A 19,415-nucleotide genomic window follows, 5' to 3' on the forward strand; every position below is an offset into this window, starting at 1 on the left:
ATTGATGAAAGCTAAAGTTAAGCCGTAACTTAGACTACAAAGCCACACTATCCAATTAAGGTATATGTAAAGATAGGTTGCTCGATTGAATTGTTTACTTGATTAGGTTTTACAATTCAACTCCTATAACTAATTACTTATTTAGGTTTCTTAGCATAGAAAGAAAAATTATTCCTAACTTAATCTTTTAGTTTATTGCTTTTTTACAACACCCTTTAAACAGTGACTTGATTTAAACCATATTCACTAAACATGGTTCATCTTTAATCTCAGTTAAATGGTGATTTAGCTCATGATGAAACTAAAATACAGATTGGGGGGAAGATGTAAGGAAGGTGAGCCCATATTTATCAAATACGTTCTTAAGATTCAAAGTAAGACAGAATATGAGATGAAGAGAATTGAACTTTAATAAGTAAATTGATAAACTTGAGATGAAGAACAAACCAATAATGAAATCTAATAAGTAAGGCACGAATGTACCTTGGTTGATTGAATACAAAACAAATCTGAACTTACTTGAATGTAAAACGAACTAAAAACTACTTTAAGCTAGAATTATAAATAACTGGAATTGAATTCCTAATACAATGTTTATAGCCTCTATTTATAGTGTGCTACTTCCTATTCCTGGCTTATTGGGTCTTCTCTCCATCTATGAGTCGGAGTGTGGTGTTTGTGTTTGATTTAGAGTGGAACATCCGAAGTAGAGTTGGAGCATGAATCGTTCTCTACTCATCGAGTAGAGGGACCTACTCACCGGGTAGGTGTCCAAGATCGAGCAGTTGAGGTTGACTTTTGCTCTATTCAGTTGACTGGGCTTTATAACTGTCTGATTTGGGCGAGTAGCTTTAACTCGTTGAGAAGCTGTTGTTACTTGCTGAGTAGCAAACCTTACTCGCCGAGTAGAGTATCTCCAATCCTTATTTTTACTCTGTGTCTTCCTTGAGTGTCCCTGAAACACCTTAAAGCGCATATCAAATAAATAATGGAAAGAATACCACATAATCCAGGGTATAGAGATGGTAAACACATGTAAATAGGGCTAAAATCATGCCTAAATTACTATATAAAACGGTACTAATAGCTAGAGAGGAAGGATGAGAACAATTCCCAGTCTATTACGTCATGAGGGTCCTAAGAGACGCCAAGACTCGCTAACCATGCCTGGAAAAATTGGCATTCCCTATAGTAATCATAGCATAAAAGCTTCGACATTATTTTCAAAGCCATCCCATCATAGTTTAGATAGATTTTCCACTGCGCAAAAACCTCCAATGACCTGAGACATCCAAGAGATTGGCAGAATGGGCTTTGAAGCTCGCAGAATTCAAAATTACCTTCGAGCTAAGAAGGGCCTTCAAGGCTCAAGCACTAGCAGATTTCTTGATAGAAATCCCAAGTCAAATGGGAGAGTCAACTCTATTTCAAGAAATCTGGATAGTCTTCCTCAACATGAACTTCATTTTAAATTTAAGAGAGCATGAAAGTAAAGCATATCTAAGTTTAATGAATCAAAAAGAATCTTAAGAATCTAATATAGTTGCTAAATTTACAATATTTTTTCCAATGTTAATAGTTCTATGAAATAAATGGACACACATTTTGGTACCATGATAAATGCCTAGTCTCATATAGAGAAACACGAACAATAAATGACTAATAAAAACAATATGATGTTCAGACCATTTACTTCAAAATGAATGTTTGATAGTTGCGAAGACATTACAAGATGCAAAAATCATCACTGCTTAACAACATAAACTGAGAGTTTTCTATTTCAGATTGAACCAAAAAGAACGAATCAATAGTCCCTTCGATTCTAATTTCACTACATTTCAATTCCACATTAGTCCTCACCTGGACCCTGAATGGCCAAATATATTTGGTCATCCACCGTTAGATCTATGTTCATTAAAATCATACGGTGGAGATTGAAAGTACCCTAAGATGTAGATTTTAATGAGCATAGATCTAACGGTCATTCAGAATCCAGGTGAACGCTACTATTCAATTCCAATTCCGATTCTAAAATTTAACTAGATGCTTTTTTAGTATTTTTTTTTAATGTCTAATATTTTAGTTTGGTAAAAGAAATTCAAAGAATTAGGCAAAGATGAAGAATAGGCCCAATTGGGGGGAAAAGAGAGTGAAAGCCCAAACCCAAACCCAAGAAATGACTTCCTTTCCTCTTCAAGAATAGATTTTTCCACCAAACTTAGAAGGCGGTGACTCTGACTCGCACATGTAAAAAAAAAAAAAAAACATCTCCTCTTCTTCTCTCTCTCGCCTCGCGTTTTCTAAAAAATTAGCTATTTTTCTCAAACATTGCCCACCACTCGTCTCCTCTTACAATCTTCATTTCGTCTTTGTTCAAAACTCTATTACTTTCAGCTTTCAATCTTTTCTCTGTATAAAACCCCCTTTTTGATTTGCTGAACTTCCCCCTTTTGGTTTTCTTCAAGTTTCTTTCGTCCATGGGGTAGATTAATTCCCCTTCTTTATTCCGCTTGGCTGGATTGTCTTTGATGGAGTGGGACAGTAATTCGGATCTGAGCGGCGACGATGATGAGGGATTCTCTTTCAACGACGCCGGTGGCCCGCTCCCTTTTCCCGTTGAGAATTTGCTTCAAACAGCTCCTTGTGGGTTTGTTGTTACTGATGCCCTCGAACCTGACCATCCTATAATTTATTGCAATACTGTTTTCGAGATGGTTACTGGGTACCGAGCTGAGGAAGTGCTTGGCCGTAATTGGTTAGTTTTCTTTTTCTTGTTCTACAATTCCTGCTCTCTGATCGGTTTTGTTTAATTTTTTTTGTTGTTTTACCTTTATGGTATGCCTATTTTAAGTATGGGTTTTGCTAATTGAGCTGGAAATAATTCATTTTGATTACATGTTTCACTATTTTAGGGTCATTCGCTTCTGTTCTTGGAAATTCACATTTCTAATTGGGGGTTTTCTTTTTAATGCTTTTTTTGAGGAAAGTTTTTCTGGATTCTACTGTAATTGTAGACGTATAGTTTTGTGCTTTGCCCTGGGTTGAATCAGCTTAGACTCTGCTATATAGGAGAACAGAATATGTATACTTAATTTTTCTGTTTATTGAAGCCAGCAACTTTAGGCCTTCTTTTCTATTTAGTTGCTCTCTTCACCATGAATTATGGTTAATTTGATTTTTAGGCATTTTCCTGGGGCATAAGCATGCCCTGGAGTTAACCCGTATTCAAGTGGAACTAGAAAACTTTAAACCTGCTATTAAGAAAAATGGCTCAAGAACTGGTTAATTCCTTAAATGACAACTGAAGGCACTAGTGCAACAGATTTTGTTTCCTAATGTGACGTCTGATAACTTTGGTTGCTAGGCTTTAATAACATTCGGTTCCTGATTTGGTATTTACATTTGGGTCTCTTCTCTGCTTAAGATACACAGTAATATTATAGAAGGATTTTGCATGAAGTATAAACTGAATAGCTAGTTGCAAGCATTAATTATTGCAGTCTGCGTGTTCTATTGTTCCCATTTCATCAAGCATGATAAGTTGGAATTGGTTTTCATCCTTCATGGATGATATATAGAGTTTATAGTTGAGTGATTTTATTGCTGTAGTCCATAACACAAAAATGGAAAAGGAAGCAGGAATGGAAACAAATACTCCTAAAACATATAGGAAATAGAAACATGCAAGTATTAAAATATAGTTCTACATATAAATATATAGTTATGGAATGATGGGAATGTATTTTTAAATTGACACTTTTATATAAAGTGAAAGGAAAATAACATATAGGAAATAGAAACATGCAAGTATTAAAATATAGTTCTACATATCTATTGAACCTTTTGTTACATATATAACTGCAGAAAGTTAAATCATGCTATATTCTGTATAGGAATATTAACCATCAACCATAGAAACACGATAATGTATCCATAATAACCATCCAGCATAAAAGAACAAAAGCATAATAATAATGATTATAAACTTCAAGAGCTTACAAGTTGAAAATTTATTTGAATGGATGGGTGATGCTAAGTTGACCTACACATGATGAATCATTAAGCTTTTAAGAAACATGTTACTGATTTTATTAATTTACAAAAACGTGGCCCAAAATCTGTAGTACTGAATTCTTGAGGGTTTCTGTGTTCAAAATGTTTACTGATCTTGAACTCTCAATTCCTAAGTTTCCATGGTTTTAGGCTATGAAATGAATCAATAACTTGAAGATTCTTATTTTATTATCCACAAGAAATGTGTAGTGCCAAATTAATGGTTTGTATTATACTTGAATAATTTGCGTTCTTTGGACTCGGTAGAAGCTTTTGAATCCCATTTAAGGCTTAAATGTAGGTTAAATTGGTGTATTGCATAAATATAGTGACACTTTATTGCATAGCAAAGTTGTCCACATGTGAGGAGAGAGTGTAGATCTGATAGTGGGTGTGTAATTAGTTACTCGAATAACACCCCCTTACAAAAACAACAACAACAAAGCCTTAGTCCTAGAATGATTCGGGGTCGGCTAACATGAACCGTCATACGAAACCGTGAAATCAAGTCGTGTTGGTGACATAAATTCTCTCTCTCCACTCCGTCCTATCCACCGTCATATTTTCCACAATCCCCAATAAACTCATATCACTCTCAATCACCCTCTTCCAAGTTTGCAGAGGCCTTCCCCTACCCCTCACCATTGCATCCCTTTGCAATCTTCGATCCTTCTAACCAGCACATCAAACGCTCTTCTCTTACATGGCCAAACCACCTTACTCGATTTTTCCTCATTTTATTCTCAATAGATGTAACCCCTACTTTTGTCCTAATTATTTCCTTCCTAACCCGATCCTTTCTCGTTTGGCCACACATTCATTACAACATACGCATCTCCGCGATCGACATCTTATGAATGTGACAGTGTTTCACTGCTCAACATTCCGTACCATATAACAATGCAGGTCTAATTTCCATAAGGAAGTCGACGACACGTTTCTACCTAGTTAGGACTCTGTATATATTATGTCTCAACCTAAACTAACTCTACCTAGAAGACATAAGATATACAGAGTCCTAACTAGGTAGAAACGTGTAGTCGACTTCCTTATCACCGTGCGGTAGAATTTTCTCTTCAATCTATTAGGCATGCCGGGATCGCAAAGGAAACCCGTAGCAGTCTTCCACTTTAACCAACTAGGTTTAATCCTATGAGCAACATCTCCATCCAATTCTCCATCTGTTTGAATAATAGACCCTAAATAATGGAAGCAATCCGAGCCCTGGACAAATCCAGGGTGATTGTCCCTGCCTCCCTATTTCTATCGCCGCTAAACTTACACTCCAAATATTCTGTCTTACTTCTGCTCAACTCAAAGCCTCTAGATTCCAAAATTTGTCTCCATAATTCCAACTTACTCTCCACGCTTTCTTTCGCCTCATCAACCAACACAATATCATCTGCAAACAACATGCACCATGGTATATGGTCTTGAAGTGAACTCGTTAATTCGTCCATAACGACGGCAAAAAGGAATGGGCTAAGTGCGGAACCTTGATGCACTCCAATCGTAATAGGGAACTCATCAGTCTTCCCAACACTGCACGCACGCTCATGCACACTCCCTTATACATGTCCTTTGTGATGTCAATATATTTCCGCGAAATGCCTTTCCTTATTAAAGTCCACTAAAGTACTTCCCTTGGTACCTTATCATATCCCTTCTCTCGGGAAAAAAAAAAGTAAATGGAGATTAGTGAGTTGTTCTGCTCCTCGGTTTTGATGTAGTTCTAGACTAGAATTGTGACAAAACCACTCTTGCTTTTCCTGTTTTAGTTTGATGAAGTAATTTTCCTGAACTGTGGTGAAGGTCTTGGCCTAGTGGTTGAGAGTCTACTTATGATTGAGGAGGTCATGGGTTTGAAACACATGGGGTGGGGGTTTTTCTTTGTCATTTAATGTAAGCGCAATTGCGCAAAAAAAAAAAAAAAAAAAAAGTAATTTTACCTGAACTTTACTCGAAAGAGTTCTAATCTGTCATCCATTCATTTATTTGTTTTAGCTAATAGACAGATAAGTATTTTGTTAAAACAATTATTTAATGCAAATATTTCATAACTGTAGTTCTGCCTTCATGTTTTCAGAAAATTATATTTTTCTTTATTATTTGTCTTCTATTATCAATGAATTTTTTCTTTGATGTGGACATAATTGATTGAGACTCCCTCTTCTCCACAGCAACAATTCTTCTTGTGTTTTAGAACCGTGCTATCATGCTTGGGACATTTAGCTGCACCTATCAAGGCTTTACGTGATTCCATGAGATTTACATGCTAATTACAATTTGGTCTTATCATGCTGGAGAATTTTTAACTAGACTTTGTTCTCAGTCCTTGGATCACAATGTAATGTCTAGATGATGACTTGCATTCTTGAAAGATGTTCGTATTATTTTCATGCATTGCTTATGTGAATTTCTTCATGGCCCTTGGATATCATTGAAGAATACAACTACCTCTTATTAAATCTACACCTCTGTCTCAAGCCCCAGGCTGCATTTTTATTTAATTGGTGTCAAGATTGTTATATACTTAACCTCCCTAATGCTAATGTACAAGTGTGCATCATTTTTATTTCTGTACCAAATTTATTCAAGAAATTAGAATCCAAGTTTTTTGAGGCAAGTTTGCTCCATAAAGTTGCAATAATTATTTGGGATCTTCATATTGGGGTCTTTTTGGTAAACAAGAAAAGAAAAATCTTGATTGTTTTGGAATGAATTCTTCCTTTTGGTCTTTTACTACATTATTTGGAAGCAATGAAATGTCTATTACAAGATAACATCTTTTTAAGATTACCTTGAAGAGTTATTGAAATGGTCTTGTTCCATTTGCTTAGATATTCCTGACATGTTCTGCGAAGATGTACGAGTGTTTCTTTGTTTTGTAGATTACTGCAGATAAACTCATAAACTGTACCATTTTTCATGGAATGAATCTACCCTGTGAAGAAAACCATCTTTAGTTGTGGAAAAAACTGTCTTTCAAAGTTTAGTGTTAGAGTGCTTTTTGTTTGTATTGTTGTCTTCTGTGTAGATAGGTGCTAATTTACAAATAATTAGTAAAACTGATAATTTTTATTATTTGAATTATGTTTTTAATACTTGAACCACTGTTAATTGAATAGGATCATTTGTTTGCAAAGAAAATTCTAATAAAAAAAAGTATTATTTTATGATGTTACGCAAAATGTGACTTGATTTTTTTTCTTTTATGAAGAGATGAGTTCTACTTCATATGTTTGTTATTTCACACTTCACTTATAAGCTTCCTTTTATATTTCCTTTTGCTGTTTTTTGTGTATTTATTCAATTACAATGAAGAGATAAGTACCAACATATTTTCCTGGAACTAGAAGTCTTGATTGATTATTTCAAGTAGTTTTAAGCTTTTGCGAGTGTCAAGTGCTGCTGTCACCCTACATGATATATCCCAAGTTGTTTCTAATCATGGTTTCTTTATTATTATATGCATCTGAGACTTATCGCTACAAAGCACCTACAGTTTGCTGTAAACCGTAAACTAGGAGATCACAAAAGCAACAGTTCTGGTGACATTTTTTATTTAATGCAATTAGTATTAATGGATTCTAGTGTCTATAAGTGCTATTATAGATTTCTTAAAGATTTGAAAGTAGGGTAACTGCATATTTTAGATTTCTGATATTTTGCTCTTATTCCAGAAGTTGATTTATATATGCACACATACAACATAACCAAACGAAAGATGTCAGTTTCCATGGCCTATTTAACATTATTATGGACTTCTCTGTGTATTTTTTTATTCTTTTTTCTAGTTGTAGTCATGAATTTGATTTTGGAACTACAGCATCTTGTCTATCATTTATCGCAACTGTCATCAACGATGTCAATTTTCTTAGTACTTCTTGAGACTGAAGCTACATGACATGTTCATAATGATAGCGTTTGCTGGTTTACAAGTTTGTAGAAATTGCATATTTATTTTCTAACATTTTCTAGCTCCATGTGGCTCAACTAATAGGAGTGTGTAGTCTTGTTTTTCTTTCCACTCCTTCATTTCTGTATATGTGTGTAATTTAGCAGATTCTATCTTGTTACAGCTCGAGTACTGATTGTGGAATTTTTTTTCCAGCCGTTTCTTGCAGTGCAGAGGACCATTTGCAAAAAGGCGGCATCCATTAGTGGATTCTTCAGTAGTTGCAGAAATAAGAAGATGCCTTGAGGAGGGCATTGAATTTCAAGGTGAATTATTGAATTTCAGAAAAGATGGATCGCCTCTCATGAACAGATTACGCCTTACTCCTATATATGGGGAAGATGAAATAATTACTCACATTATTGGAATTCAGTTCTTCACAGAAGCAAATATTGATCTAGGTCCAGTATCAGGTTCTACAGTAAAGGAGTCTGTTAAATCAGCTGAGCATTTCCGTTCTGGATTTTCTACTTTATACCGTCCTGTGCCTGTAGGTGACCGCAATGTTTGCCGTGGGGTTTGTGGAATGCTTCAATTGAGTGATGAAGTGATTTCTATGAAGATACTCTCATGTTTGACACCTAGAGATATTGCTTCTATTGGTTCAGTGTGTAGGCGACTCTATGAGTTGACTAAGAATGAGGACCTTTGGAGAGTGGTTTGTCAGAATGCTTGGGGTAGTGAAACAACTCGCGTTTTAGAGACTGTGCCTGGTGCAAAGAGACTTGGTTGGGGCCGCCTTGCTAGAGAATTGACAACTCTTGAAGCTGCAGCATGGAGAAAACTAACTGTTGGTGGGGCTGTTGAACCCTCACGGTGCAATTTCAGTGCCTGTGCTGTAGGGAACCGGGTAGTCCTTTTTGGTGGGGAAGGTGTTAACATGCAACCAATGAATGACACCTTTGTACTGGATTTGAACTCCAGTACCCCTGAATGGCAACATGTCCAAGTAAGCTCTCCGCCTCCTGGACGATGGGGTCATACACTTTCATGTGTAGATGGGTCGAATTTGGTTGTTTTTGGAGGTTGTGGAAGGCAAGGTCTACTCAATGATGTGTTTGTTTTGGACTTGGATGCCAAGCCTCCAAATTGGCGTGAAATATCTGGATTGGCGCCACCACTTCCACGATCATGGCACAGTTCATGTACTCTTGATGGCACTAAACTGATAGTCTCGGGTGGGTGTGCAGATTCTGGGGTACTTCTCAGTGACACATTTCTGCTTGATCTATCGATGGAAAAACCTATCTGGCGCGAGATACCAGTAGCTTGGACCCCACCTTCTCGGCTGGGTCACAGCCTTTCAGTTTATGACGGCAGGAAGATACTGATGTTTGGGGGTTTGGCTAAGAGTGGTCCCCTTCGATTCCGTTCTAGTGATGTTTTCACTATGGATCTAAGTGAAGAGGAACCTTGCTGGAGATGCGTAAGTGGAAGTGGAATGCCTGGAGCTGGAAATCCTGGGGGCATAGCGCCGCCTCCAAGGCTTGATCATGTAGCAGTTAACCTTCCAGGGGGTAGAATCCTGATTTTTGGTGGCTCAGTTGCGGGTCTTCATTCTGCTTCCCAACTTTATCTCCTAGATCCAACTGATGAGAAACCTACATGGAGGAGCCTAAATGTGCCTGGGCGGCCCCCGAGATTTGCTTGGGGTCATAGTACTTGTGTTGTTGGAGGGACAAGGGCTATAGTTCTCGGTGGTCAAACTGGGGAGGAGTGGATGCTTAGCGAGCTACATGAATTATCCTTGGCAAGTTCTATCATCTGATTCGGAGAATGTAAATTGGAACTGGGTAGTGAAGGAAGGAATCCGAGCCTTCTTCAGGACGAGAGATGCTTTCTTGGAACTCAGGTGAGACTGTCGTTTCAGTCACTAATAACACTTGGCAATTGTTGGTTTGGTCAGGACTTTTGTATTAGGTGGGTTGTTGATATTGCATTTTGGTGTACAAGCCCGTTCTGGCTATGCTATTTCCGTAAGGTGACTTGAAACTCTTATTTCTTTTGCGAGGTTTGTATCCCCTCCTCCATTTCCCATCACCAACCCAACCATGCACATTGGATAACTCTTCCTTTCTTAGATTTGTAGTACTTGTTAGACAGGTATAGCTATCTATATAATTTAGGTTTAGTTTCTCGCTTTGCTTTATTCAGTTCTGTATTCGAACGAAAGATTGAAAAAAAAAACAAAAAAAGTGCATCTTTAGAATGAGAAGTAGTGCTTGGGATGTAACTAAACAATTTGCATGTATATTCTGTGTTGTATCCAGCCTTAAAAGTTTGAAGTAATAATGCCTTTCTTTGGTGCATCTTCATCTATCTTTTCCTAGCTGTGGCTTTGACAGTTGCGAGTTTCGAGTTTCGAGTTCAAGTTGTAACCTTTACGTTTTGATTACTTCTATGTTTTTGAGAATCTGTTTAATACATGTGTATAAACGTACAGGCAGAGGCAAGCATTAGATGTGCAGGACTTAAAGCTCATATTGTCTAACAAATTCTGGAAAAACAGACAAAAAAAGAAGAAACAAATTGTGTTTATTATATGCAAGTTGTTACCTTTTCGTTGTGCTATACGAAATATCTATTTTTATTATCTTTTAACGTATACATAAATAATTTTTTTGTTAGCACTAGTTACATGTGTTTATATTATTGAATTAAGAGACTGTTTGGTTCAACTGTTATGGTGTGTCATTGTTAGTTGTTTACTATTGTTGCTCTTAGTTAGCAGAAGTAAGGTGATTAAAACGGACTGGTGAGTTGTGCTTGTCTCGTAACAATAACAATTTCATAATGAATACGGACATTATAACACATATAACATGATACGAATGATAATATTAAATCCGTATAATTTTCAATGTATGATAATTACAATACTAAGTTGGACAAATGACACTATTAATTAACTAGTGGAGTCTTTTTTTTTTTCTTTTCTTTTCTTTTTTATCAAAAGAGGACGAGCCTTGGCTATACGGTAAACATTGTTATCGTATGACCGAGAGGTCACGGGTTGAGTTTTAGGAAATCAAAATGCTAGGAAAAAGCTCTCACAAGGTTATACCAATGTTTCATGAAAATTAATTTCAGAGTGTTATCAGATTTCACAGAATTTCAGGTGGTTATGGAAGTGGAGGAATGGAGTGGTCTCTAATGGTGGCAGTGCTTTGGAAGATAGAATTCTGTTTTTGATTGCCATTTCTAAAGAGATTATAGCAGTGATGATATTATACATGCTAATATTAAGCTTCATCATGGTCACATTATTTTGGATTACTTGGAGACGGCATTAGCCATGCAAGAGCAACTCTAGCATGGCTTCACCTGGGGTTTATTGAGGGATTGTGATGATCAGAGGTGTGATGGTTTTGGGGGTAAATATTGACTATTGCACGTCTTCTCTGACTGAATTGTGGGGCTTGTATTTTGGGCTCATTCTTGTGTGGGAGAAGAAGTGCAGGCAGATGATTATCGAGCTTGATTCCCAAGTGAATTGTAGTGAACTTCTTGATCACTACGAGTTTAGTATGCATCCTGCAGACTTCGAGAATCATTTTTTAGAAGATCGTTGTGGATCTGTCCACAACATATTGAAGTTTTTTATTTTATTTTATTTTTCCGGGCATTCAACTTCCTATGTAAAAAATGAAGGTATGCAAGTTCAATGAGAAATGCTACCATTATTAGTAAAACACAAATTTTTTTTGTTACTCATTCTACAGTTGCCTTTCAATTGGATCTAAAAAAAATCATATTTTTTGTGATTTAATAATAGAATTGGAGATTAATATTTTTAAGTTCGATAAAATATTTGTATTTTTTGTCTAACTCGTACCAAATAAATTACATTTTTTTATTTTTCAAAAAGAATTTCACTTCTATTCGTATGATTGGGATATTACTAATGAATGATAAAATGACGCATATATGACATGATTCATAATTAAGAAGACACTTTGATGAATTATTTTGTATTTCTTTGATTTTAGCTTTTTCTTTTCTTTTTTTCAATCAATTTTTCTTATTCAATATTATTTTGATTTTTTGCTCATTTTTGTTCGTCCTTGAGTGCAGTATCTTCTTCTTCCTTGGGTTGCGATTTCTAAGAGACATTTGGTTTGCACATGAGTAATAGAAACGAATCTAGAAAGGGAAACAAGTATGAAAAGAAATGAATGGCTCTAAATTCTCTTGTTTCGGTTTTAGAAATGGAATGATATATCCCTATTTCTCTTTGCGACTGCTTGGATCAAACAAAAGAATCAACCAAAGTTGTGGATTCTTTCAACAAAAAAATTTATACCTAAATGTTCTTAATTAAAATCAATTACTTCAATCATTAAAATAAAAGACGGTGAAATGAAATTAATCAAAAAAAATACATAAAAATATATTTTTTTATTTTAAAATAATAAAAAATATAAATATTAAAACTGAAATAATATAACAAAATAAAATAATTGGTCAAACTATTTTTTTTGAGAAAAAAAAAGCAGAAATAAATAAATATAATGATCAAAAGTAAAATTAATCACATGATAAAAAAATAAAAATAAATAAGTATAAGAAGCAAAATGAAAATTGAAAAGTATAATAGATATTAACCTAGAATTTTAAGGATGACAGAGATAGTAAAAAATAAGAAAAGAAATAGAAGAGTTTCGAGTAAACTCAATATTAAAACCGGTAAAAGGAATGATTGCGATTTCTTTCACCAAACCCTAAAAATAAAAACCCTTATTTCTTTGATTCTAGCTCTTTCCTTTCTTAAAATAAAAGAGATGATGCTAGCAATTAATCTGTCAGTTTAATTTCTTTATAATTCCTTCTAATTTACATTCTGTATATTTACGTTACAGAATTGAATTATTCAAACTTTGTTCTCCTATTTTCTTGTTCTTACATCCCCAATATATAAAGTTAATAAAAGAAATTTAGAGAATATGGAAGAGAGAGAAGGGAGGAATTGTAAAAATTAGAGAGTTCGAGAGAGAAATTTAGAGATAGAGGAATTGCATAGAAAAAATGAAGGATAGATAAAGTGATAATTAAAAATGGATTCCCCTAGAAATAATGAAGGGTAAAAAAGTATTTCAACAGTAGGTGGGTTTGTGTTTTATTTTAAAGGAGTTGAAAATGTCGAGTTGACACATTGATCACGGTTGACCGATCATTTTCCGGTGTTGTACACTATAGTGGAAGGTGACCAATAAGTTTGAATATATCTTTTTTTACAAAAGTCAATGTGTAACTAAAGTATAATTTTCGCTTGGGATAAATGTTGTCGTCCGGTGAAGGAAGGTGGTTTAGGGATAAGGGATCTCAGACTCCTGAATTTGGCGCTGTTAGGGAAAATGGCTTGGGGAATTTTATAAGGGGAGTCGCGGTGCTTCGACATGCTTCGTTCCAGGTTTATCTCCATAGCGGGCTTGCAAAAAGAGTATATTTCGAATTCTTCAGTATGGGGTTCAGTAAGAAGGGTTTATGGAATTTTGCAAAGGCATTGTTTTTGGTGGATCGGTAGGAGGACAGCGCTGAATTTTTGGAATGGAGGATGAATTTAATCCATCAATCAACTATCAACTGAACATTCCTAAAAAACAAAGGCATAAGTCGAAGGAGTTGGTAAGCTCGTATCTGATCGGGAATAGATGGGAGGGGCTGCCGGTGTTGCCGATTGATGTTGAGACAAAGATTCGTGGAATTAGACGAGGCATGGAGGATTGGGATATCTGTGTCTGGAAGTCGTCTGCTACTGGACAATTTTCTTCAAAGTTGTTTTATGATTGGCTCAGAACTGATGTGGTCAGGCGGGATTGGTGTCGTTTTGTTTCGAAGCCGTATATACTGCCATCACATTCACTCACTTGTTGGAGAGAGATCATGGGCAGTTTGCCGACTCATGATAGCCTAATGAGGTGAGGCTGTCAAATTGTGTCGAGATGTTGTTTTTTCACACATATACAGGGAAGGGAATCAGGTTGCAGACATTCTAGCAAATTATAGGAGACTGTCAGCTCACACTGAATGGTGGAATGAACTTCCTCATTTTTGCACTTCGGTTTTTCTTAACAATTTAGGAGGCCGTACTATATTTCGTTTTCATTAATTGTTCTCTGTTTACAATTCTTGTAAATTTTATTCTTTATTCTTTTAATAAATTAGGCTTCGGAATTGACATGAAGGATAGAGGTACCAACATAGTTGGGTTGTCTGTGCAAAATAGCCGCATTTTAACTAAAAAAACAAAGTATAATTTATCCATAAAAAATGATATCATAATCAAGTGACAATTTTATTACTTTTATATAAAATATGCTAGCCTGGGATATAATAATTTTAAATATTTATGTTATTTTTAAGTAATAGTTTTTTTTTTTTTTATGAAGTTAGTAGGTTAATTTTAATTCAACTTAAAAAGTTTGTGTCAATTAAAAACATAACCAATTACATAAATCTATTGCAGAAAATCTACATCTCTTCATTAAATAGGTCCACAAGTGGCTTGAAGACAAAAGCATGTGCCAAAATATTCCTGCCAAACTTTAAATAAATTAAATAAGATATAGATAATAAATAATTAAAATGGAACACATAAAATATTAGTATTATAAATTATATAGGGCATAAAGAAAAATAATGTTTATTACATACTTGTACTGGTAATGGCCAAAATTTACCTAACTGTTTAGGAGAAAGTTTAACCTAATGTTTGAGTAAGATGAACAGTAATCCTACGTTCCAAAAAATTTTTAAAAAAACTCGATTGATTGTTATTTAATTATCACATCGAATCTTCTAGACATCAATTATATTTAAGATATTAGTAACCAGGGCCGTCCCTGGGCATGGGCAGAAAGGGCGCCTACCCAAGGCCCAAGGGATGGAAGGGCCCCTAAAATAATATTTTTTTAAAAAAATAAAAAAATATTAAAATTAAATCTTAAAAGATGTAATTGTTGGAGAAATACTCTTAGACTTAAACAATTAGTAGTGCACATTTAAGCATAAGGGAGGAAAGGGTCGAAAAATAATTTTTTTTATAAAAAAATACAGAAATTAAAATCTTAAAAGATGCAATGACAATAAATATAATTCATAGACTTAAACAGTCACAACATACAAACTTATGATTAATTTTTCTTATAATAATTTTTCGCATGTTGATGCACATAATAGTTATTAAAAAAAAAGTGTTGTGAATTCTTTGTCAAAATTATTGATGTTAGCATTTGAAATTTTTTAATTTGTCAAAGCAGGATATTATTATCCAAATATTTCAATTGCATTTCAAATCTTCTTAACTATGTCAATGACTGTTGTATCTGCTGAAAAAATATTTTCAGTTAAAGCTATTGAAAATTTATTTAAGATCATCAACATCTTAAGAAAGATAAAATGTTGAGAGAATATTGATGCAACACTATTTTTAGTGATTTTGCATCTAGAATGCTCGCATGTAATATTTTGTATGAACAACTGATATTTAATTCGAAATAAAATAATTTATTTAGTTGAAATTTGATGTTTTTATTAGATCCATTGTTACGTATAATAAAAATGTGTTATTTTTAAGTAATTCGTGTTTTACATGATTGAATTTTTACATTATTTTTTACTTGCACTTATTTATTAGGGCCATCATTCGGTAGTTCGCCCCTAGGCCACTAGAATCTCAAGATCAGTCCTATTAGTAACTAAACCCGTCGCATATAAGTTAATCGTAATTTTTTTTTATCAAAGTATTTAAAATGTTTACTGTGTTACTAATATAGCTACAAATAACCAACTAAAAATGTACAAAACTGTTTCGATTTATCGTCAAACTTGTTTGAAAGGTTCGATGTAACAGTTAAATATTAGTTAAACTAGTTCAAATTTTTGATAACGTATGTCTAAACTTGATTTTGGAAATGTTATGGTTAAATTTATATTATTTCGTATGTTATGGTCAAATCTGTACTTCTTCAAAAACATTAGGTGGTTCCATAATTATATATGTAAACTTATTATTTTTACTGTTTGGTAACCTAAATTTATATATTTTTTTTAAGAAAAAACAGATACATTAATGTAGTTTAAAGTACAAAACTGCACAATATATATATATATATATATATCCGGTGGTCTATCCGACCATTCTATAAGTCCTAACATAGAATAGATAGCACTAGCTAGTTCATGAGTCACACCATTAACAAACTTAAAACTAAAAGAAGAAAGTAAATATTTACAATCCTTTAAAATAAGCTCATATGCAGACTGAAAATGATCTTGTCTAAGATGCTCAACCACAATTGTTACATTAGTTTCAACCAAATAATTATCCAAACCATAATTTTTTGGCCAACTAAGGGGGTGTTTGTTTACCTACTTTTCACCTCCTGTTTGCCTTTTCATTTTAAAAGGCAGAGTTTTAGGTGTTTGGTTAGGCTCCTCCTGTTTGCCTTTTACAGTTGAAAATGAGCATTAAGTATTTGGTTAGTGACCTCTTGTTTGCATTTTACACCTGAAAAGCAGCCTTTTACAAAAGCAGAGAATCTCTGCTTTTTGGAAAAGCAGTCTTTTCCAACAGCAAACAGCAAACCGTAACAGCAAACAGTAGGTAAAACAAACGGGCCCTAAGAGTCTCTCTAATCCCACTACCTTTCCATATCTAACTGAATAAGGGTGTTGCTATTTACCGCCCACCATTTTACTTATTACCGTCCCCTATTTGACAATTTTGCTCTTATCATTTTATTTTGATCAAAAAATGAAAATTCTTTCTCTCTCACAAGTAAAACCGAAATTTAAAAAAAATGGACCTGAGAACTCTCAAAATGGACGATTTCGAAGACGAGGTAAAAAATGGACCTGAGAACTCCGAAAATTGACGATTTATGATTTTTTATATACTCGTATTTGGCCTTGGCGGGAGAAATTCCCGCTTGCCCAAAAGGCATGCGGATGCCGAGTTTCTCCTCCAAATACGGAGACGGAACTCGTGTTTTCAATGAAAATTTAAACAAAAAAATATAATTTTCCAAAATTTACCGTAATTTCCCGCAATGATTCTTGTGTAGGATTTGTGATTTTTGGAGAGATTAGAGAGAAATGAGAAGTTTTGGTTGAAAAAAATGAAAAACGCAAAAACGTCAAATAGAGAGGGGACGGTGATAAGTAAAAATGGGACGGTAAATAGCAATCCACCTGAATAATTACCCAATAATAACTTCAAAAAATCCATGTAGAAGGCATTGTTACTGTCATGTAACATAACCCCTCAAACTAAGTAAACCTGATCCGAGAATAATCGATGCCTCAATGTTAAGCTTTAGGAACATCGCAAGAGGCTTAGCCCAACACAAAACAGAACAGGCCTCTAATCAACCCTTTGTTGTCATAAATTATGAGATTTGAGCTGAGCAGTTTGCCACTCATTCATACCCGAACAAACAAGATGAAACACAATAACTGGTGAATTTTTAAGCCATTTCCAAACAAAACCACTTCTTCTCGGCTAGATCCCCCACACAACCATAGTCTAGACACAAGATTGATCGAAACTTAAGGAAGAAAAAACATAACACATCCAATTAAAAAAATTAATTGCATTCCTATCTAGCACCCTTCCCAAACCCACAGTCTGTCAATTAATAATAGAATGCATACACCCCACAAACGACATGAAACTTTCAGCTTCCACATCACATAAGCACACATAGGATTTATATTAACATACCTTAACAAGAGTTTCAGCTGTAGGAATAACTTCACTATAAGCCCTCCAAATCAAATTTCGAACCTTTGGAGAAACTTTCAACACTCATGACTGCTTCAAAATTCAACTAGTTGCATCAGGTTTTAAGTTGCAAAGCTATATATACGCACTAAGTACTGAAAAATTACCGTCATGCTCAAACCTCAAAAACCAACCATCTTGGTCATGCTAAGAATATAAGTTTGATCCTTAGAATTAAACATATCCCTAATAACATTTATATCGCACCTCCTTTCTCCTATAGTGAAATGCAAAAAAACACTTGTCATAACAATCAAATGGGGAATTTCAGTGGTTGGTTCGTTCGGCGCTTCCAATAACCAAGGATCCATCCCGATATAAATGGTTACCGATCCTAATATGCCTTCTACAGCCTTGAATGAGATTTTTTTTCTTCTATTAAGCTGTTCCAAGCAAAACTAGCGTTATGACTTTTGGAGACATTATAAAAAATGACAATCCTTCAAATATCTAGCTTTAAAGATACGAGAGACAAGCGAATTAGGATTTGTAATGAATTTCCAACACTATTTCCCTAACATGGTTAGATTAAACTCCATAATCTTCTTAAAATCCAAATCACTAGCGAATTTAGGTAAATATAACTTTTCTCATCTCAACCAGCGCATGCCCCGACTATCATTACACCACTAAAAGAGGTTAAACATTTTTTCAAGCTCTTAACAAGATCCAAAAGTAGTAAAAAAACATTCAATGCATAATTGGGCACTTTTTTTTTAGCCCCATTGTTAAGGAGAATTTCCTTTACCTACTTTAAAAATAATATAATTAGACTTATCACATATTTATTGACATATTTATTGATTTGACAAACTTCAAAATTAACATATCACCATCAAATCAAACTTTCAACTAACCACGTTTAATATTATGTCAGCAAATGAAACCATCCCCAATAGCTTGTAAACAATTATAAATGCTTAAGTAACATATTGTTTTTTGAAAGAAGTAACATATTTTTTTTTGTTGTGTATACTTTATCCATGATCATATTTGCAAACTTATTTATTTAAGGATAGGATAGAGTTTTTTTTTTTCAAAATAAAAATAAAAAGATAGGACAGAGAATTACTTAATAAAAAATTATGTGTGAGTTTTAATTTATTAATTTTTAATAAATTTAAACAAAGCATAGTTAAAATTGATATTAATTTGATATTACAAATTAAAATTGATATTTGATCATCTCTCGCTTAAAGTTTTCTAATATTAATTGCAAACCACATCCTCCATCTAGATACTTAAATCTAAAGAGAAATATACTATAATCTCGATTAAATATAATAGATTTTATTAAAAAAAATTATAATTATGCAGTTTTACATTTTATACTATGTATTTTATTTTTCGTTTATAATACCAAGTCCATCAAAGTCTCATTTTCTTTCGGGTCAAATACATGAATATCATAATTAAATACAAAATTACAACTAAGTCATATCACTAAACTTAATTCTTAATATGTCATTATTCTCTATATATTATGATTTTACAATATAATTTAAGAAATCTAGACTCCAATTCATAAATCATAAACACTAAAAAATATATTTTAGATTTCTAATTTATAAATTCTAATCCTTAAAATATATTAAAAGTACTGATTTTACTAGTTTGACA

At 34.0% G+C, this 19,415-nt stretch overlaps 1 protein-coding gene across 1 annotated transcript; it reads left to right on the top strand.

Moving 5' to 3' along the window:
- Positions 1–2,233: 2,233 nt before the first annotated feature.
- On the top strand, positions 2,234–10,320 carry LOC136202291 (adagio protein 1). The gene is made up of 2 exons (XM_065992803.1): positions 2,234–2,755; positions 8,168–10,320. The coding sequence occupies exons 1-2, from the start codon at positions 2,529–2,531 to the stop codon at positions 9,777–9,779; spliced, it is 1,839 nt and encodes a 612-aa protein (XP_065848875.1). The 5' UTR covers positions 2,234–2,528; the 3' UTR covers positions 9,780–10,320.
- The last annotated feature ends 9,095 nt before the right edge of the window (positions 10,321–19,415 follow it).

The sequence above is a fragment of the Euphorbia lathyris genome, chromosome 8 (genome assembly GCF_963576675.1).
Source record: "Euphorbia lathyris chromosome 8, ddEupLath1.1, whole genome shotgun sequence".
Lineage (NCBI taxonomy): Eukaryota > Viridiplantae > Streptophyta > Magnoliopsida > Malpighiales > Euphorbiaceae > Euphorbia > Euphorbia lathyris.